Consider the following 23,264-nt stretch of genomic DNA (forward strand, 5'->3'; position numbering starts at 1 on the left):
CGTCTTTCTCTTCATTTTTCCATAGAACACGAACGTATATCCACCATAAACATATCCTTAAGCTCTCTACAAGGTTTTCAAAAAAGATAAATATCCCGGGTACGAAATCAAGAAGCGACAACATTAGAACGATCCTTACGACGTAAGTATCATTATACCGCCTCTCCTTTTATTTGTAGTTTGAGTTTTGTAAGGTAATTAATGGTTAAGAAAATACCTACTTGATGTATTTAAGCTTTTTAAATATCAAGGAAGGTTGATGAATTCATTTCCTAATAGTTAGATCTCACGGGACGGTAATCGGAAGCCGTGAGAGATATTTATTCCACTTGTAGTGGACCGTTTTGCAGTACACTTGTGTTGCCCTCTTGTGCTGCTGATATATGGATTTTGGAAGGATAAAGGGTATGGAGAAATTCCACATTTGGTAGGGTAGTGAGCTGGTCGCTCGTTGTTGCAATTTCAGGATAATTGACAACTTGTTGATTGGGTGTGTTATGGTATATTTGGGGTTCTTGTTGTATTAAAGGTCCCGAATTGTAGTTAGGTTGTTTTTGAGTTGCTGATTGTATTGTGTTTTTGTCTCGCCTATAGTAGGCTTGAGGAAGCTACAAAAACAGGGGAAATGCTACTTGTTTTGTTATAGATTAAGTTACTTTCGTTATATAATGAGAGATTCATTCGTAGCTTGACAATAGCTTCATTGTCGTTGTTGTAGATTAAGGTGCAGTGAGCCGAGTTTAGCATTGTTATTGGATAGATTTCTATAAGGTATGTTAAGGTTAACCATTCTTTCATTTTGTCATGATCCATATGATACAACGAAACCAGCAAACACAGAACTTTCGCAAATGACTCTATTCTTAGAAGTACTAGGGTTGGCTATGTTCTTGATTCCCTATATGATATATTATTATATCGTCTGTTCAAGGGTCATACTATTAGTTGGATAGTGTGTGGCCTTGTCGGTTTCTAGTTTTATATATAGTTGTCCATATCAGCCTTGTCGGCTCGCCCTACCGTATTACAAATATATATTTATATGTATATATGTCTTTTGGGCATGTTTCTTCACGTATGTTATTCACATGATTCAGCAGTTTATTGACTAATGTTATGCATGACCTATCCCTATTTCATGTTTATATCTTACACTTATGCTTAGGGGTGTTTGACAGGTAGGACTCGGACACTCGTCACGGCCCATTCGTTTGGGTTATGAAAAAAGTGGAATCAGAGCAGTTCCATCCTAGGGCTGTCTACAGATTGTGTCTAGTAGAGTCTTGTTTATGAGGATGTTGTGTACCACACTTATAAACAAGAGGCTGCAAGACATATAGGATGTTATTCTCCCTTCTTATCTTAGATCGTGCAATATAAGGTTTCATTTTCCTAACGATATGTTATGTTTTCAAGGATGCTTAAGAAGGCTACAACTACCCAGAAGAGCAAGTCCGTGGCTGATTATACTATGAGTCGAGCACCACGGCTTACCACGGCTGGGGGAGAGTCTTAGAGTGAGACTCTATCTCAGACTTCACATACCCTGCCCCCTCAAGAGGAGATCTGAGGGGCACCAGCTCTAGAGCCTACCCCAGTACCCATAGTTCCTCAGCCAGATGCACCGGGTCAGGAGATGAGAAATGTTATTTGGCTATTGACTCAATTAGTGGCCACAAAGGCTCGGCGGCTCCAGGAGGTAGGTATTGGTCATGCAGATAGGGCCATCACTACGAGGGTTCGAGATTTCATTAATTTGGACCCTCCAGTATTCACTGGAGCAGATTAAAGTGAGGACCCTCAGGTATTTATCGATAAGATGCAGAGGACTTTGAGGGTAATAAGGCTACTGCATCTGAGTCAGTTGAGCTAGCTTCCTGTAGACTTTGGGATGTTGCAGTTAATTGGTACAAGTCTTGGGAGTTATCCAGAGGTAAGGATGCGCTTCTAGTAGTATGGCAGGAGTTTACAGAGGCTTTTCTTTTCCATTATTTGCCACAAGAGCTTAGACAGGCCAGAGTTGATAGGTTCTTGACCCTACAGCAGGGTAATATGAGTGTTCGAGTGTAAATCCTTCTATTTGATTCTTTGGCTAGGTATGCTCCCACTATTATAGCTAAGATGGATGATCGGGTTTACCGGTGCGTGATGGGGTTGGAGCCGCACCTGCTTAATGACTGTATGTCGGTCTCACTTCAGTCAGGAATTGAAATTTCTTGTATTCAGTCATACTCTCAGGGTGTAAAGGAGCGTAAGCAGAAGCAAAGCACTGATCGTGAGCATGATAGGGGACAAAGTAAGAGAGCGATATCTTCAGGTTTTTCTAATGAGTTTCGAGGTGATCAGAGACAACAGAACCCGAGGTATCCATCCCAGCCATCGCCTAGTGCGCCCCCTTAGTTTGCCGGTAGGAGGTTTGATCGCTCAATATATTCAAGGCCCAGTTAGAGTTCTAGGATCTCTAGTTCTGAGTATAGGGGTGAGTCAAGTCAGATGAGGCTGCCCTTGCCATGATATGCTCAATATAGTAAGCAGCATGTCGGGCAATTCCTTGTGGGGTTGTGTGTTTGTTATAGTTGTGGTTATCTAGGCCACGTTATGAGAGATTGTTCAATGAGAGGTGGTGCAGGTATAGTTCAACCAACGGGATCTGTAGCTAGTTCATCATCATCAGTACGCCCCCCTAGGCAAGATTCACAGGAACCAGTCGATCGTGGTAGAGGTTGAAGTGGAGCATCTAGCTCGAGCGGTCCTCAGAACAGCATTTATGCATTAGTGGTTCGATGGGATCAGGAGTTGTCACCTGATGTTGTTACAGGTATATTATCAGTCTCCTCATGTGATATATATGCATTGATTGATCCAGGTTCCACCTTATCGTACGTCAATCTGTTGGTTGCTAGTAAGTTTGGGATAAAACCTAAGTTGATTGAACCTTTCGAGGTGTCTACAGCTTTTGGGGATCCAGTGATAGCTAGACGGGTATATAGAAATTGTATAGCAGTAGATTATTATTGTTCTATAGTAGCAGACCTGACTGAGTTAGATATGGTAGACTTTGGTGTTATAATGGGTATGGATTGGTTGGCTTCTTATTACGCTAACATTGATTAAAGATCAAAGATGGTTCGCTTCCACTTTCCAGGGGAGCCAGTTCTAGAAGGGAAAGGTAATACTGCATCGCCGAGAGGTAGATTTATTTCCTATCTCAAGGCAAGGAAGATGATAAGAAAGGGCTATATTTATCACTTAGTTTGGGTACATGATATGAAAGCAGAGTCACCGACCCTTCAGTCTATCCCGGTGGTTAATGAGTTTCCCGATGTTTTTCCTTATGAGCTCCCAGGCCTTCCGCCAGAGCGGGAGATTGAGTTTGCTATTAATATATTACCAGATACCCAGCCGATATCTATTCCTCATTATAGAATGGCACATGCAGAGCTGAGAGAGTTGAAAGAACAACTGGGGGATTTGCTTTAAAAAGGCTTTATCAGACCTAGTACATCATTGTGGGGAGCACATGTGTTATTTGTGAGAAAGAAAGATGGTCCTTGTGGATGGATTGATTACAGGTAGTTGAATAAGGCGATGATCAATAATAAGTATCCTCTCCCGATGATTGATGATTTATTTGATTAGTTGCAGGTTGCCATGTGTTTCTCGAAGATAGACTTGAGGTGTGGGTACCATCAGGTAATGGTTAAAAAGAAAGATATTCCAAAGACAGCATTCAGGACCAAATACAGCACTTTGAGTTTTGTGTTATGTCATTCGGTTTGACCAATGCCCCAACAGTATTCATGGACTTTCTAGATCTGTTTGTGATTGTATTTATAGATGCTATTTTGGTTTACTCCCGTTTAGAGGTTGAGCATGTAGTTCATTTTCATATTGTGCTTAGAGTTCTACAAGAAAGGAAGTTGTACGCAAAATTCTCTAAATGTGAATTCTTGTTGAATTCTGTAGCTTTCCTTGGACATATTATTTCAGGTGAGGTCTCTGGGTTGATGCACAGAGGATTGAGTTAGTGAAGACTTGGCCTAGACCCACGACACTGACAGCGGTTCGTACCTTCCTGGGTTTGACAGGTTATTACAGGAGATTTGTAGAGGGTTTTTCTTCTCTTTCACCACCATTGACAAAGTTGAATTAGAAGGCAACTAAGTTTCAGTAGACTGATGCTTGTGAGCAGAGTTTCCAGGCATTGAAGGACAAATTAACTTCAGCACTGGTTCTTACACTCCCAGTGGGAAACGATGGTTATGTTATCTATTGACGCTTTGGGTGTTTGATTGGTGTCACGCCCCGGCCTCAGGGAGTGTGACCGATGCTCAACCGAGATGAACTGGCCGAGCAAGCCTGTAATATTTCCTTCTACCCAACTCATCCTTGAATAAAGAGGAGATATATTCTTTTAATTAAACACTAAGATGATTTCATAAACAACCCCAACTCCATTACTATTAGTTACTCCATTTTTAAGTCTCAAAATACAAACACTTTCATAGTTTGAAGTGGAACATGTGATACATATACAACATTACTAGCTTGACTTTCCCAACACCAGTACACAATCCACACTATGTCTACGGAGCCTCTAAGAGATACAAAATAGTACAATGATATTGCCGGCAACAAGGCTCCGGCTATACCTTAAAACATAATACACACGGAACAAAAGATGCACGGCCCCGAAATGAAGTGGGGCTCACCAAGTCAATCGGGAAGAGAGTGTAGCGCTATCACTGGTCAATGCCTCCCGCCATGGAACCACCTGCATCCATTAAAGATGCAGCGCCCCCGGCCAAAGGGACGTTAGTACATGTCGAATAGTACTAGTATGAAAACCAAAACAACTATTCAAGGACTTGGAAATACAACATGAATATGATGAATCATGGTAACAATAATAGGGCTTAGATAGTCGTTAAAGTCAAAACAAATTTATTAAGAACTTCGAATAACATTTATAAATTTCAAGTCGGGGATCCTCTACAACCACCTTTACATAAAGCGGCCCTGCCACCTCACCCCAATACATGCGGGTGGAGGTGTAATCACAATACCACAACTCTACACAAAGCATCCATGCTGCCTCACCTCAATATATGCGAGTGGAGGTGTAACCACAATTCCACAACTCTACACAAAGCGGCCCTGCTGCCTCACCTCAATATATGCGGGTGGAGATGTAACCACAATTGGTATCTCAAAACGATAACAGTTTGCACAAAAGATTTCCTTTCGAATCAATCCCTTTAGAACCTTTGGCCTTAACATAAATATGAGTTCATAAGATTCATCATATAAGAAATAAGTGTTTGATCACATCGACTTCATACAAGGTTTTCTTCCCAAAAGGGGTATAACATAACTAAGTCACAATAGAAATCTTTAACACATGAGGGCTCGGACACGTTATGCAATCTGGGAAATAATTTACTAGCCTGAACATCCCACCTCAAGAGTGTTTCAAGTTCGACTACACATGATGGAGTTTTGCAAGGATTCGATAATTCCGATACTAGAAGAAGCGTTTAGCCTTCATACCTCGAAATAGCTTTCCTTGGTGTAACAATAACATCCCAAAACTTCTAACGATATTAATCTATAAGAGAGGTGAGAATTACAAGCATGATTAGAGGAATTCATATGGCAAGAGCTGCTACACTGATGACCCAACCTTCCCTCAACTAATTCAAGAACAAAACCACCCAAGATGGTTCAACAACTTCCCCACAGTCTATATTAGTTCATGCATGTGATAAATCTACCCTCATCACCCATAATCAACCCAAACCTGAAATTGAAGAATTGGAGGAAGAAATTCTAACCTTTTTGAAGCACTAGAAAATTCCTTTTGATGGAATTCTAAGGTTTGATCAAAGTAGAGTAGTGAAATCCTTAGTCCCTTCCTTTTCTCTATCTAGAATAGCTCTCTCCTCTCTATAAAATGTCAGGTAATCCCCCAAAAATGAATCCTCAGGCTAGATAAATGAAATGGGGGTCGGGTTATAAAATTGGAAAAATGAAGTCCCGATGCAGATCTGTGGTCGCATATGAGATCGCATAACGCTTCTACGGTCTGCAATATGGTCCGCAATATGGACCGCATAATGGCATTCCAGAACCGGGCATTTCTGCTTCACTTTGCGACAGGTATACGGCCCGCAGACAAATTCTGTAGTCGCTAAACTAATGACTCTACCTTCCCTCAACTAATTCATGAACAAAACCACTCAAGATGGTTCAACAACTTCCCCACAGTCTCTATTAGTTCATGCATGTGATAAATCTACCCTCATCACCCATAATCAACCCAAACCCAAAATTGAAGAATTGGGGCAAGAAATTCTAACCTTTTTGAAGACCTAACAAGTTCCTTTTGATGGAATTCCAAGGTCTGATCAAAGTAAAGTAGTGAAATCCTTAGTCCCTTCCTTTTCTCTCTCTAGAATAGCTCTCTACTCTCTCTAAAATGTCAGGTAATCCCCTAAAAATGAACCCTCAGGCTAGATAAATGAAATGGGGGTCGGGTTATAAAATTGGAAAAATAAATCCCCGATGTAGATCTGCGGTCGCATAATGGACCGTAGAACATCCTTCTGAAATTCCCCATGCAGGATCTGTGATAGGATCTGCGTCCTGCATACCGGTTCTACAGCCGCATAATGTTCCTCAAAATTGGCAAATCTTTCTGCTTCAATCCGCGGCCGATCAGTTATCCGCAAACTAGTGTTGCGGTCGCGTAGTGGACTGCATAACTGCCATGTTCTGCAAACTTTTTCCTTCAACTCCTCGATGAACTGAAATACATTAGCTTACCTCGGCACCACAAAATGTCAGTTTTTTGGTAAACATTTATGGGGCCTTACAATTGGGTTGTGTACTGATGCAACATGGTAAGGTTGTAGCTTATGCTTCTAGACAACTAAGAAAGCACGAGAAGAATTACCTGACCCACGATTTAGAGTTAGCCGCGGTGATTCATGCACTAAAGATGTGGAGGAACTATTTATATGGCATACATGTTGATATCTATACGGATCATAATAGCCTTCAATATATCTCCAAGAAAAAGGAATTGAATGTACGTCAGAGGTGATGGTTGGAGCTACTAAAAGACTATGATGCTGATATTTTATACTATCCAGGGAAGGCGAATGTAGTAGCCGACGCCCTCAGCCATAGATCTATGGGTAACCTATCATATTTACAGCCAGAGAAGAGTGAGATAGCCCGTGAGATTCATCAACTAGCTAATCTTGGAGTTCAATTACTAGACTCAGGTGATACTAGAGTTACTATTCATGACACGACAATATCCTATTTAGTAACTTAAGTGAAGGAATTCCAGTATGAGGATCCTTCTGCTTGCTCACTATAGTGATACAACCCTCAAAAGGAGAAGACACCATTTGTGAGTACATGAGATGGATGTGCTCCTAATGTGGCAGGGCTGCACCAGCAGGTTATGGGAGAAACTCACTATTCTTGATATTCTGTTCATCCAGGAGTGACAAAGATGTATCATGATATTAGGGAAATATACTGGCGGGACGAAATGAAGAAGGATATAGCAAAGTTTGTTGCATAGTGCCCTAATTGTCAGCATGTTAAGATTGAGCATTAGAAATCCGGTGGATTATTGCAAGCTATAAATATTCCAACTTGGAAATGGGAAGTAATTAATATGGATTTCATCATAGGCTTACCTCGTACCCAGTGTAAGTTCGATTCTATATGGGTGATTGTTGATAGACTTAAAAAATCAGCCCATTTTCTGCCTGTTAGGACAATGTATTCAGCAGAGGATTATGCAAGGCCCTACATTAAGGAGATAGTACGACTTCATGGTGTCCCTATATCTATTATCTCAGGTAGAGGTACTCAGTTTATAGATAATTTCTAAAGGTCCTTCCAAAAAGGATTGGGGTCTTAGGTAAATCTTAGTACAACAGTTCATCCCCAGATAGACGGTCAGGCTGAGCGTACAATTTAGACACTTGAGGATATGCTACGGGCTTGTTGAGTTCGCATATAATAATAGTTATCATTCCAGCATTTAGATGGCTCCATACGAAGCTCTTTACGGACGGAAGTGTAGGTCACCTATCGGATGGTTCGATGTTGGGGAAACTAAGTTAGTAGGACCAGAGATGGTACAACAGGCAGTTGAGATGATTAAGCTTAGACGGGAAAGGCTATTAGCAGCTCAGAGTCGTCAGATATCCTATGCATATAATCCACGATATGACTTGGAGTTTCAGGTAGACAATTGGGTATTCCTAAAGGTATCACCGATGAAAGGCGTTATACTAGATAGACAAATTCAGATATTGAGAACGAAGGACGTAGTTTTAGTTAAAGTACTTCGGAGAAACAAGAATGTGGAAGAGATGACTTGGGAAGCTGAAGAAGACATGAAGTCTAGGTATCTTCACTTGTTTCTGCTTCCGGAGGAGGATCAGACTGAGACATCACAACCTTTAGGTGCGTATATAGTACTGTATTCTTATGTTAGTTACTGCCATTGGTCGTGTGTGTCCATTGGTGTTATTCATGATTGTGGTCCCATGTGGCATTTAATTGTTGGGTTTTCTGTATGACAGGTTGTTAGTAATACTGTTACAGAGGAGACTCTGTAAAAATTTCTATAGATCTCTCGAAGTTTAACATTCGAGGACGAATGTTTCTAGGGGGGGAAGATTGTTACACCTTGTGCATCCCAAGATGACGTATAATGAATATGAGACTTGTTAATCATGATTTAAATGAGTATAAATTCATAATATGACTGTATATGATGTTTGGATATAAAATATAAAGTTTGGGGAAAATTGGATTTAAGTTGCGGAAAAATCGACTAAGGATTTGCCTTATTATGAAGCTTTTTGAGCAATACATTTCGTGCGTTATATGAGGTATTTTTGGGACATATTATATACCAAATTGAAGGTCTTGGAATGTAGTTTCCAAAATTTTTAATCGTTCATTCATAAAACGTCTGAATAAAAATATACGAGCATCTGAAGTTGGGCCAATGCTAGGCTGCCAAGCTAGCACCTCTTTGACTTTTCAAATGTTTGATATATATAGGTCTCAAGTCGTATTTCTCTTCATTTTTCCATAGAACACGAACAGAGAACCCCATAAACCTATCCTTAAGCTCTCTACAAGGGTTTCAAAAAAGATCAACATCCCGGATATGAAATCAAGAAGCGATAATATTAGAACGATCCCTATTACGTAAGTATCATTATACCGCCTCTCTAGTTAAGAAAACACCTAATTGCTGTATTTAGGCCTTTTAAATATCAAGGAAGGTTGATAAATTTGTTTCCTAATAGATAGAACTCACGTGACGGCGATCGGAAGCCGTGAGTTCGATTTATTCCACTTGTAGTGGACTATTTTATAGTCTACTCATGTTGGCATGTTGTGCTGCTAATTTATGGAGTTTGGAAGGATAAAGTATTTGGAGAAATACCACATTTCGTAGGGTAGTGGCCTGGTCGCTCGTCGTTGCAATTTCAGGCTAATTGATAACTTGTTGATTGGGTGTGTTATGGTATATTTGGGTTTTTTGTTGTATTAAAGGTCTCAGATTGTAGTTAGGTTGTTTTTGAGTTACTGATTATATTGTGTTGTTGTCTCGCCTATAGTAGGCTTGAGGAAGCAGTAAAATCAGGGGAAATATTGCCCGTTTTGTTATCGATTAAGTTACTTTCGTTATATAAATGAGAGAGTCATTTGTAGCTTGCCAATAGCTTCACTATCGTTGTTATGGATTAAGGTGCAGTGATATGAGTTTAGCATTGTTTTTGGACAGATTTCTATAAGGTATGTTAAGGCTAACCCTTCTTTCATTTTTGCACGATCTATATGATACAACGAAACGAGCAATCACGCTACTTTTGCAAATGACTCTATTCTTAGAAGTACTAGGGTTGACTATTTTCTTGATTCCCCATGTGTCCTATTATTATATCGTCTATTCATGGGTCTCAAAAAATACGTAAGTTGGTAAATTTTATTTCGTGATATTAACCGAAGGCATATTGATCTTATGACATTCCGAGATATCTTATTGACTTACTTCTTATGCATTGCATTCATTTATACATGTAAATTGACCCATGACAAGATGGCGTTAGATACGTGTATATTATATATACATGGGGTATGGGGAAAGGTTACGACGTTATATATGCACCACCACCTGATCAGTTGGTATACGTTGTTGATTTCGCCCACTGAGGCCGAGATGATATGATGGGATGCCCTCAGAGGCTTGATGATATTATGTACGCATATACCTATGCATGATATGATATTTATATGCATATGCATTACATTACAAATGTTTCATGATTCATAGAGCTATTCAGACTTAGAGGTTGAGTCCTTTACTCTATAGTTCTTTCATGTCTTTTATATACTGATTTTTATGCCTTACATACTCGGTACATTATTCGTACTGACGCCCCTATTGCCTAGGAGCCTGGGTTTCATGCCCGTAGGTGCAGGTAGATAGGCTGACGGTTCCCCTTGTTAGGATCCTTGCTCAGCGAGAGTTGGTGTGCTCCATTCGATCCGGAGCTACTATTGGGTTTTACTACGATATTGTTGTTATATGGGTATGACGGGGCCCAATCCGTCCTTTATACAGTTGTACACTATATAAGAAGTCTGTAGACAGTTATGTATAGTTAGATAGTATGTGGACTTGTCGGCTTCTATTTTGATATATAGTTGTTCATAGCAGCCTTATCAGCTCGCCCTACCGTATTCTGCATATATATATATATATATATATATATATATATATATCCTCATGTATGTTATTCACATGATACAACAGTTTATTGACTGATGTTATGCATGACATGTCCATATTTCATGTTTATATTTTAGACGTAAGGTTAGGGGTGTTCGACATATAGGACTCAGGCACTCGTCACGGCCCATCGGTTTGGGTCGTGACATTAGACAGGAGACTTACCTCACTCTGAAGTTCCATAACCGACCCCAATGCCTCCCTTACAACTCAAACCGATGCCCATCAATCCAAAACTAACCAAACAACGTGCAAATCAATCAAAATATACTCCAATGCTTATAATTTAACAATTTATAACAATCTTCAACTTCATTCCAAAAGTCAACACAGTGAACCTCGGGCCCACATGCCCGAATTCCGAAAATTCTTGAAGATATATAGTACCCATAACATCACAAATTAAAATATATAATTTATTCCTAATTTAACATCCAACTTCATGGGCAAAAATTGAAAAATAACAAATTCTAGGTTTTCTTTAAAAATTCCGCAATTTCTAAAACTTTCCATGTTTGAATCCATATATAACTCATGTATTTAACTTAGAACGAGTGGAATAACTTACCTCATGATAGATGATGAAACTCTCTTATTCAAGATCTCCAAACATCTCCCAACAAAGTGAAAATGATAGAAAATGAGCCAACTCCCGCATTAAATCAAATCTGCCCAGGCCCGCTCTTCTTCGTGTTCGCGACCTCCCTATCGCATTTGCGATGCCAGCTGACTCTGACCTTCACATTCGCATTCCACACCTTGCATTCGCGAAGGCCTTCTGCTTTATAGCCATCCCCCTCCTAGCCTTCTTCGTGTTCGCAACCCTTTGATTTCGACTACTATATAAACCCCTCCCTAATTTCCCCTTTGGACAGACTTTAATCGCTAAAAACTATTGTTGTCCTCCTATTCTTTCTTATCTTATACTATTATGAGGCTCGATCTTTTGGCCGGCTAATAGCCAAGGCCACCGGAATTCAATTCTCAAACCTTTCTCAATGTGAGCACTGCCCGGGGTTCATTCGAAACCCTTGGGAACTCTGACACAGTGAGATTCCTGGGTTCTACTGTTCGTTTTTCTACTTGTTCTTCTGTAACTGGTAATGTATCTATGACTCTGGCAATTTCATTTCTTTTCGTTTGTATTCCTGCTCTGCATATCTATGTCTCTAAGAATTTGTATGAATCAACATGTCATCAAATATTTGGAGCTCTTCTTGAGGCTCTATGCCTTCTAGTAGTTCAACCTGTCTATTTTTTACCTTGATTCTGCCTTCTTAAGCATGCATGCTAATGTATGTGCTCGAATGCTTATTACTATTGCTTATTCTGAGTTTGGTTTCTTGCCTTGTCCTATACTATTATGAATAACCAACTCGTGCGTAGAATGTGTTCTAATCCCTGTTGAGACATTCATGCCCAATATGTTATATTTCTGGAGTTCTACTGTTAAGCTATGACCTGTTCCCATACTAATTGTAACTCTATTGTGTTTTTTACTTGCTCAATCCTATGTGCCTCATTATTAGTTGAGACCTTTAGAGTAAATATCATAACCAGCATTTTCTCCTATATGTTGCCAAATAGTATAAGGTTTGATGCTTGTCTGCCCTACTGATGTGAAGTTGACATTTTTTTTGTTTACTATAAGTTTTCAAGTATTGTAACTGACACTCAGCATGTTAAAGTTTCTCACTCTCAACTAAGTGATTGCTCGATCATGAACCTTTTCTGTTATGTTGTCTTCACTAAGCTTTCATGTTAAAACTTTCATGTGAAGGCTATGCTCTACTTGTTCTTGTCTATGACTCTATTAGATTCTCATGTTTAAGTCTTGTGTCTAAAGTTCTTTTAGGCTAATTCTGAATCAATTCACTTTTGAAATTCTTTTTTTGGAATAGTTCACTATCTTATGATGGTCAATCCTGTTACTTTAGCTTTGTTTCTGAAAATACAAGCATGAATCTGCCTTGTGAACTTGTCTGTATTTCATGTATTCTTGTCTACTTGTTTTGGCTAAAACTGCTGTTAGTTACAGCTTTAGGAGTTAAGTGTGAAAAGTTGTTAGTCAATTCCATGTATGGTTTATCACCTGTATGGTTAAGTTTGGCATCCATTCGGCCAAGTAAGTTATTCATTGGGCCTGATGTTGGGTTATATGTGTTGTTGGACCTGGGAAGATTCTACTACCCTTGTGAGCATGAGATTTGGATCTGTTGGTTGACAAGGTTGTTGAAAGCTCAAAAATTCACAGGGTTACTTTGTAGCAGACCTATATTGTTTGATAGGGCATGTATTTGTTCCATTCTGTATGTATGTTACCTCTGAGTTCGTATTATTCCATTTTGGTCCTGTAACTTGTAATAACGAATAATTGGGGTGCTAGTGAAATTGGGGTAAACGGGTATATTCTAATGCTTGCATAAAAGGGTAGAAGACATGCTTATAGGGTCTATGTGGTCTATTTTCTATTTCGTTCAGCATGCCTTATATGTTATTTAGTTTAATGTGTTGTACACTAATAGAAAGCATGCCTATAGGAATCACGCATACACTTCACTTCACTTGCAAAAATATTCTACACTTGTTTCCATGTCTACCATTCAGCACTCTTAGATAATATGCCTATAGGATACAACAATGCAATACCTTTGTTTATCTAGATACTATGTGTAAGGCCAACTAAAATTTTGCCTACAAACCCGGGGTTTCGTGGTGCCGAAGTAGGCTTATGTGTTGACGATTGTAGAGATTTTTTGCGGTGAGCAAGCTGTCGTGGTTTGGACTTTTTAGGTTGAACAGTGTGCTGGGAGTAAAGGAAAAGTTTTGGCAAAGAAAAGACATTTCTGCGGCCCACTATGCAGCCGCAGAATCACTCTGTAGGCCGCAGAGTGAAGCAAGTAACTGGGCAACTTTGGATGATATTTTGCGGTCAACTATGCGACCGCAAAACAGTTTTGCGGGCCGCACATCGACCGCGGAACCAACTTGAAAATTTTCCGGAGGGAGGTTCTATGGCGTATTATGCGACCGCAGAATAGGTCTGCGGACCGCAGAATGGCCGCAGAGTAAGGCAGAATTGCCCAGTTCCGGAGGGCTATTTCGCGACCCATTTTGCGGACTGCATAAGCATTATTAAAACCCAACACCATTTTTATAAAACACTATTAAGGGTCATTATAGAAGGTTCAAACTTAAATTTTAGAGAGAGATGAAGTTGGTCAAGAGTGAGAAGAGGAGTTCTAAGTCATTTGTCCATCAATCTTTATTCAAACCTTGAAGATTTCTTTAGGGTAACTCACAAGTTCTTCAACCAAAAAGGTATGATTCTACACCCTAATCCTTAATTTCGAAATATTTACTAAAAATGGGCAATTAGTAAAGCAATTCTTGGGTGTGGGAGTTGTTTATTCTACATGCATGTACCATCTAAGGCAGTGGGAGGATTATTGGGCTCTTTTGGGTGAACGTTGGGTAGTAGGGTGAAAGAATCCACCATAGGAGGACCTTGAAACCTTAATGCACATCTAGTGTTTGATAAAATGCTTAAGTGAGCTGGAACTATGAACTCCTTCCTAATTTGTGTTCGATTTTGCTACATCTTTAAATAGATCGAAGTGGCTAGGATTTCCGGAACATTGTAGTAAATTAAAAAGCTCGAGGCAAGGTATGTTGCCTAAACTCCTCTCTTAGAATTGAATTCCCACGATGATCTTGTAAGTCCCGAGTTGTCTATTATGAATTGACTTTTCTGAATAAGTTTGGCGTCGGACGATGTATATATATGAATATGTTCAAAATGTGTTCCGAAATGTTCTTATCATATTGTTCTATTCTTCGGGAGAGTATTTGAAGTATGAGTATGTATTAAAATGTTGTGACTTCAAGTCAAGTCCAAATGAAAGTGATCACATCAAATTGTATAAGAGATCATATGTGCCTAAGACCCTAATTTGCTCAAGTATGTGTTGAAAGTCTTAATTTGAAAGGCCTTATTGTTGATTATCCGTGATAAAGATTGAAAGTGGAATTGTGAGCATGAATTATAAAGTACGGCCAGTGTGCCAAGAATGTTATTGCGTTATGACCAATGATGCCAATAATATGAATGACTTGTAAAAGAATATGAACTGAGTGGTAAATACTCTTAATAATTAATGCCTTAGGAGTATCATTTATCCACCGAGGAAGGGTAGGTCGGAACAACCTAACCCCGAAACTACACGTGACAGTGTAGGAGTGACTAAGGGATAAATCCCCGTGTTAATGTGATGAGACTGTTTCCCCTTATATGGGATGAGATTGGTGTGTTGAGATATTTCCCCTTAAACGGGATGAGATTATTTCTTGCAAGATGTGATGTGATGTCGATCCACACGGCATTGTGGTGAGACAGCTTAGCCGATCGGGCTGAGATCGGACGCCATGCCGCGCACATGGTGGTATTGTGAGTGTACGTCTCGGGGTAAGATGGCTTAGCCGGTCGGTCTGAGATCGGACTCCGTGTTAAAACACGGTGGTGTATCGGTGCTAAAGATCTCCCAACATAAATTACCGAGACCTTGATACTGTTTGAGTCTTTTATTGATTTCATGTTTTATTCTCCGTTTACCGTTGCTCCTTCTATTGAGAGGGTGTTTAGTTTTACATACTAGTACTATTCCTTATGTACTAACGTCCCTTTTGTCGGGGGCGATGCATCTTTAATAGATGCAGGTGATTCCATAGCAGTTAGTATTGAATAGAGATAGCAGCACACCTTTCCCTCAGCTGATTTGGTGATCTCCACTTCATTACAAGGTCCTGTATCTTTTATCCTTTGTACATAGCGTTTTGAGGTATAGTTGGGGCCTTGTTGCCGGCACTGTCATAGCACTCTTGTGTTCCTGTTAGAGGCTCCATACACATAGTGTGGGATGTATATGTTTTTTCGGAGGTTAAACTAAAAATGTTGTAATTGTATCATCTGTTCCACTTTAACTATGACTATACAACATACTATTTTGAAGACTTGTTAATGACGTAACTAATGGAAATGAACTGGTGTTGTTCACGTGACTTCTTACTGACTAATTAATGAAATACATTCTTCTCTTTATTTGTGGGTAAGTTGGGTAGACGGCACTGTGCAGGCTTGCTCGACCAGGGTAACTCTGTTGAGCGTCGGTCGCGCTCCCCATGGTCGGGGCATGACACTAATTAATCAACTGTTTCATGCTAATTTTGTACTGCCTCAATTAGATAGAATGACTCTAGGGATAAAGTGTTATAAATTCAAATCTAATTATCAATTGTTAGATATCCCACCAATAGGGTGTTTATTGACGCTACTAATCTTGTGTTTTTGAACGACCTCATTGCCTAATTATGCGACTGTTAGAGATCATGTCTATAGGGTATTGTCACCTGCCTAAGACGCATATCTATAAAATCAGTGCTGGCAATTCAGAGTTCTGGGATTGTTTTGCACTACCTTATTATGCAAACGATTAGAAATCATATTTAAATGACTTGTAACGCTCTAATTTTCCTATACGTTAGTCCAGAAATTATTGCACTACCTGTATAATACTGGAATTATATAGAAATCATGCCAATAGGACTTAATGATTCTAATATGTCTTAATTTTGTCTACCGCCTAGCCAGAAATCTGTTTGCGTGCTTTCGTGCTTATGTTTGGAGGATAACTTGAGCCTTTTATTGCTATTGTATGCAGTCCTATCTGTTTTTAATGTCGCCCAATTTTATCATTTTTTGAGCAACTTAAGTAAAGTCTAGAACCACCTGATAGTAGGTACAAAACCTCCTGTACCATAGGCATGGGACGGGTAGTGCACGCATAGGGTACGATTTAGAATTGAATTAGAACGCCTTTAAGTAAACAACTTCAACATAGTAATCGGGTAGCTGGAGATGATAGTTTGTGTCCGCTGACTAATACGAGCAACCTCTACCTCTAGAGAGTTGCGAAGTATTATTTATGTTGCACGGGGTGATCCTTTAGGCTAAAAAATGTAGGACCCCTCCTCTTTTATGTGCGTGTTAGTCACACTTAGTCATTTAACATAGATCAATATAGTTTGTACCTTTGCATATATTAAGACCTATATCGATTATCATATGTTTTAATAAGACTCTACAACTTCTGAATTTCCCTTCTATTTATTTGATCACCTAGCTTAATTACATAATCCACATAGTCTAAAGTTCGGCCGGGACCCACAGTTGTGGACCTCGAAGAGTGCCTAACACCTTCTCTGGCTTACCCGATCTTTGGTGGCGTTGACTAGTCAAATAGAGTTATTTGCAAATAGGTTCCCTAACGCACCTTAAAATCATTAGGTGGCGACTTTTCTCTTTCAATACCTCCTTTAAAATAGTTGTCACATGTCGAAACCCTCTTTCGCGATAAAATGGGATGCGACAGCATGGCGACTCTGCTGGGGAAACTTAGGCTTTTACCATAATGAACTTGACTTATGTGGATTACTTTCTTTTATTTGTTTTAAACTGCTATTACTTGCACATCCTTTTCCTTATTCGCCTTTATTTGTTTTAAACTACTATTACATGCACATACCTTTCCTTATTCACCTTTATTTTAAACTGTTATGACGTGCACATCCCTTCCCTTATTTATTTTAAATTGCTATGATATGGACGACCTCTCTCCATCTCTTTCATCTTATTTAAGACTACTACATTATGACTCTCCCATCCCTATTTCCCTGCCTACTTCATTACGTTCTCACATATTTTCATGAGCTAAACTGACTTCTTTCTTTTGTCTTTCTTTTCTTTTCTCTTCTTTTCATGTTCACTTCTGCTATTTTATTTACTGCTTTTACGTACTTTTATCATGAAAACCCTTGGCAATGTGTCATTATTTCTGCATAAATTATTCCACATCATACTCCACTCGTGCCAATTATCAACATAACGGCCCTTGATGAGTGTCCGTGATTTCCTGAAATCACCCTTTTAAATCGGAAAGGCTTATTTGCAGTAGACTAGTCAATCTGTGGTGTAGTCGACGGTCCCGTGCCTTTCCCTCTCAAGTTGTCCACTTGGGAGTACCAGTCTAGACCATTCTAGAAACCCTACTCCAATTTGAAATATACATGCATCATGCTAAACCTAGTACGAGTTGAAGTGTTGTTAACGTAACAACCCGCTAAGATAAACCTTATCCAAAGTCCGACGGGATTTCCATAATCCCAATGGACACTATCATATTATTTGCATTACTTGGAGAAAAGGTGCCAACATGTTGATCATTATTGTGTAAGTAGTCAAATATGGAGGGGGAAAGGACTAACCTTTGTTTGTTTGCAGAAAATGAAGCAAGAAATTCGTAGGTTCGGTATGGTCCAAAACATCCCACCTTTGCTACTTGACTAGTGGAAAGACCTTGCACCTTGTGATAAAAATCATGTGAGGAGGATACTTGGGGACTTGCCATCTTTGATGAATATTCGACCGAATAGGGAGCTGATAGAGGCCACCACCATGTTTTGGGACGAGAAAATAGCTGTTTTTGGATTCAGCAATATAGAAGTGACTCTCCTCTTAGAAGAAATAAGAGGTTTCGCCAAGTTGCCATGGTATAGTCCGGGATTACTAGTAGACGAAAATCACACTCCCCATGGTTTCCTGAAAATGATGGGTTTTAAGAAGAATGATGAACTACTCTGTCGGAAGAAATCATACATCCCTTTTGAGCTTCTTTACGAGCATTATGGATATAGCAAGTCGTATCATCTTCACCATGATGAACTAGCCATTACTTCCTTGGGATAGGTGCACCGTCAGGTTTATGTGTTTATTGTCTACTTTTTGGGGTTGTTGATATTTCCAATAAAAGGAGAAAGGATTCATACTCTCTTAGCCATGGTCGCCAGGACCTTAATGGATGAAATCGAAGGACAAACTTATACTATCATCCCAATGATCTTAGCTGAAATGTACCGCGCTCTAGATCGGTGCAAGCAGGGATTTGGACACTTTGAGGGTTGTAATTTATTGCTACAAGTTTGGCTACTAGAACACTTTCAGAGGGGCGAGTATCATCAACAGCTTCTGCGAAGGCCACTAAATGACTACATAGCCAATCATCACCCAAAGAAAATGACATTTATTCCAGACAGGTTTGCAAAGCCTGGAAATGCTATAAGTTGGGTGTGTTTCTTCAGCATCTGCAGACGAGCAGGTGCATTGGTTGTTTGAATGGCTTCCTAGTAGTGAGTTCATCATCATGCCGAATGGGACTATTCACTTGGTGCTGATCGGGCTGTGAGGTATCTACACTTACACTCCAATAAAGGTAATGAGACAAGCTGGAAGAAAACAAGTCATAGCTCGGATTTGTAATATGGTCCAGTACAAGGCAGATTTCAAGGGAGATGTCATTCCGTTCAAGTTCGAAGCGCAACACATATGTAACCAAAAGATCATTGTGGATGGGGAAACTATTGAGATAGACAGGTATCACGTCGGTCATATGTACTACTATCTGTCATGGCTAGAAGACATTGTAGCAGGGGACATCAAGACAGGAGTCGATCTAAAATATAGGGTCATAGATGAAGTGGCTGAGGCACAAGTTAAGTACAAGAGGCTACGCAAAAGAGTGTTCGAGTCCGAAGCTAAACATCTAGAGCAACACAAAGTAAACATGGAAGCAATAAGGGAATGGAAGGATATTGCCACTAAGTCAACAGAAAGATTGGAATACCTGGAACAAGGACTGATGGAGCTAAAAGGGAAAATTTTCAATGCATGGACGACGATGAAGGAGGAAATCTAGTGAAAGCTTACTTACTGTTGGATATGCGCGATGTAGGAAATCTAATTGATGGGGTCAAAAGAGCCAAGCATGGAGAAGGTACTTCAGGGACCCAGTAGATTAGGAGATGATGTTCTTTATTGCTTTCTAGCTTAGAATAGATTTCGATGTAATAAGGCTAAATTCTATTAGTAACTTTATTATATTATCGTCGATTTAGTAAAATTTTGTTTTCACTCATTTTCGCATTAATGAAATGAAGCAAATGTTGGCACCAATTTTCTCCAAGTCTAAGTGTCGCTTAGGCCTACTTCAGGCTCATTGAGGTCCCCAAATTTTGGACGCGAATTATTGCATGACTTTGCGAAACATGTTTAAATACTGCAAATATACTTTTATTTTACCTTGCTAACTTGGTTACCTTTTTTTTTCTTTTTTAATTATTCCCATTCCCAAAGGTTGGTTCGTGCATACTGGTATCATCAGCATACCACACTAGATCCAGAGGTCCTCCACCTCCTCCTCCACCTAGCAACCTGAAAGGAAAAAGCAAGGGAAAAGGGAAAATGGATGATTTAAGTGGTATCCAGAAAGATAACACTACTATGGAAGAAAATGTTGAAACTTCAGATGGTAAAAGCACTCCGGGGCAGAATGAGTTGGTCTTACGTTTAGAGCAGAAAATCCTGGAATTATAGGGCGAGCTTGAATAGGTCCAAAATCTGGCAAACCTCTCTATTACTCTCAACGTTCCCAACATCAACCAGCAAAACCCTACTATCCAGAACGAAACACCACCACAAAATGCACAAAATGATAATCCACCACCCATAATCCCGAACCCGCCCGCACAACACCAATATCATAATCCCGCACCTCCCCATAACCTTAATGCGCCACTAGTGCTAACCCCTCAAAAACACCACCATCATCCAACTCAATACCCGCAAACCACTAATTATCACACCCCTCCCAAAATGCACCACAACCCACTCCCGATCCCCAAAACTCGACCAATGACCACCCATATACCCAAGTTCTAGGAACTCATCAAAGCAATCAAATATATGTGGAAACCTTAACCCATACCCCGCAGCAAATCCTATACATACCCGAATTAACTGAGAAGGACCTGCTCATAAGAAACATTGCAGAGGAACTCAAGAAGCTCACAGGAAGAGTCTAAAGTATTGAAGGTGGGAAAGGCGTTGAAGGTCTAAACTATGAGGACCTGTGTATTCAGCCGGATGTGGAATTGCCAAAGGGTTACAAACCTCCCAAGTTCGAAATGTTCGATAGTACTAGTGATCCAAAAGTGCATCTGAGAACATACTGCGACAAGCTTATAGGAGTGGGTAAACAATGAAAAAATCCACATGAAACTATTCATGCGAAGCATTACAGGAGACTCTTTGTCTTGGTATATCAGTCAAAACCCAAAGAAGTGGGTTAATTGGCTGAATATGGTATTAGATTTCATGGATAGGTTCAGGTTCAACACTGAAAATGCGCTGTACATTTTCTACATTCAGAACCTCGAGAAGAAGCCGATATAAACCTTCCGCAAGTATGCTACTCATTGGAGATCAGAGGCCGCAAAGTAAGGCCTGCACTTGAAGAAGAACAAATGAACAAGGTCTTTGTTAGGGCTCAAGATCCGCAGTATTACGAAATGTTGATGGTCATCGAAAATCACAAGTTCTCCGACATCATCAAGTTCGGGGAAAGAATAAAAGAAGGAATCAAGAGCGGGATGGTAACCAATTTTGAGGCGCTGCAAGCCATGAATAAAGTCTTGTAATCAGGAGGTATCTCAAAGAAGAAAGAAGTGGGTGCCGTGATGGTAACCCAGGGCACTAAGTCTCCCCTCACATACCAAACACCTCAACCCACATATCAACCCTCACAACAAAAATACCAATACCCTGCCACCGCCTACCATACTTACAACACTCAACCTGCATATTACCATTCACCTCCACCCGCCTGCCAAAACTACCCTAAGCCACGTCCAAATTTCGATCGTACACCACCTACACAATACACCCCAATTGCTAAACCCATAGCCCAACTGTATGAGAGACTAAAGGCCGCTGGTTACATCACCCATATTACTGCTATTGTTATGGAAAATCCCTCCCAATTGATCAACCCCAACAAATCATGTTCTTATCATTCAGGCATGAAGGGTCATACCATTGAAGAGTGCCGCATGTTGAAAGATAAGATTCAGACATTGATCGACACTAAGGTTATTTAAGCAAAGGAAGCTGCACCAAATGTTTGCAACAACCCTCTCTCGGATCACAGAGGTGAGGGAGTGAACGTGATAGAAACCGATGAGGAGTGGGATCATGAAGGGTCCATTGGACTCATACGAGATGGAGATGCTCCTAAAACATCTCCATTCACCCTCACGCCAGTTGTGGCACAAACCCAGGCACCAATTGAAGTTGAGGTAGCTATACCCTTCAATGTAATGGTAGCTCCCACACCATCTTACAAGTTTGATGCCATCCCGTGTGAATATGTTACGGAAGCAAGGAGAAAGGGAAAAACCAAAATGGAAGAAATAACTGTCGGGCAAGGTATGACTAGGACTAGCAGAGTTTAAGCACCTAAGAATCTGGAAGGAACGAGCAAGGAAGTTGCACCTAAGCCGCATGTTGTTGAGACTGGAACTGACGATCTCTAGAGGAAGATATAAGCAATGGAGTGCTCCGTTATTGACCACCTGAACAAGAATCATGCTTAGATATCCATCTTATCACTATTGCAAACTCAGACGCGCACAAGAATGCTTTGATGACAGTGTTAAGTGAAGCTTATGTACCCGTCTGCATCACTAGTGGAGAGATGTCTAACATGGTCGGACAGGTACTGGAGAGCCACAAAATCACTTTCCACGAATATGAGTTACCACCAGAAGGACTAAATAACAACAGGGCATTGCATATCACAGTGCAATTCGAGGACAAGTTCATCTCCAAGGTCTTGATAGATGGAGGTTCAAGTCTGAACATATGCCCACTGACTACTCTAAAGAGATTGGGTAAAGGGTTGCACGAGATATGAGTGGGAAGCATGAATGTGAAGGCATTCGATGGATATCAGAGAGCCACTATCGGAGAAATCAACCTCGATCTACAAGTGGGTCCAACTTGGTTTGAGGTTGAGTTCCAAGTGCTAGATATATCTGCTACTTACAATCTATTGTTGGGATGGCCATTGATACACCAATCAGATTATTCCATTCATCAAAAATAGGAGGAAGTTGGGCGGAGAAACATATCACCGCATTGAATGGGTGAACGCAATTGAAAAAGATCGATGGTGGAGCAAGAAGATAGAACAAGGCAACGGTGTTGGAAAAAGCTTCAGAGGATCACCAAACCCGTACACTCATAATACTATGGCACGACCTTTGGGCTCGGATATGAATATACATGGCAAGAATATTAGTATTGGACAACGTCATGGCGTGCCTCTTATTATCTACTAGAACAACCCATACCACCACTGCACCAGACATTCCATCAGGCTGACATGATGTGGGGATCTAAGGAAGATGAGGTTTTGGCCGGCATAAGGAAGTTGTTTCTAGATGAGGAAGACATGGAATGCAGTGCAATCGTTGA

The 23,264-nt window shown here is 40.2% G+C and overlaps 2 protein-coding genes across 2 annotated transcripts; both read left to right on the forward strand.

Annotated features, from left to right (window-relative positions):
- The first annotated feature begins 2,181 nt into the window (after nt 1-2,181).
- Nucleotides 2,182-3,114, forward strand: LOC138892463 (uncharacterized). The gene is made up of 3 exons (XM_070176182.1): nt 2,182-2,363; nt 2,577-2,673; nt 2,794-3,114. The coding sequence occupies exons 1-3, from the start codon at nt 2,182-2,184 to the stop codon at nt 3,112-3,114; spliced, it is 600 nt and encodes a 199-aa protein (XP_070032283.1).
- A 9-nt stretch (nt 3,115-3,123) lies between these two features.
- On the forward strand, nt 3,124-7,597 carry LOC138892464 (uncharacterized). The gene is made up of 4 exons (XM_070176183.1): nt 3,124-3,169; nt 3,838-3,990; nt 7,155-7,289; nt 7,515-7,597. Exons 1-4 carry the CDS (start codon nt 3,124-3,126, stop codon nt 7,595-7,597), a joined length of 417 nt encoding a protein of 138 aa, XP_070032284.1.
- The last annotated feature ends 15,667 nt before the right edge of the window (nt 7,598-23,264 follow it).

The sequence above is a fragment of the Nicotiana tomentosiformis genome, chromosome 5 (genome assembly GCF_000390325.3).
Source record: "Nicotiana tomentosiformis chromosome 5, ASM39032v3, whole genome shotgun sequence".
Lineage (NCBI taxonomy): Eukaryota > Viridiplantae > Streptophyta > Magnoliopsida > Solanales > Solanaceae > Nicotiana > Nicotiana tomentosiformis.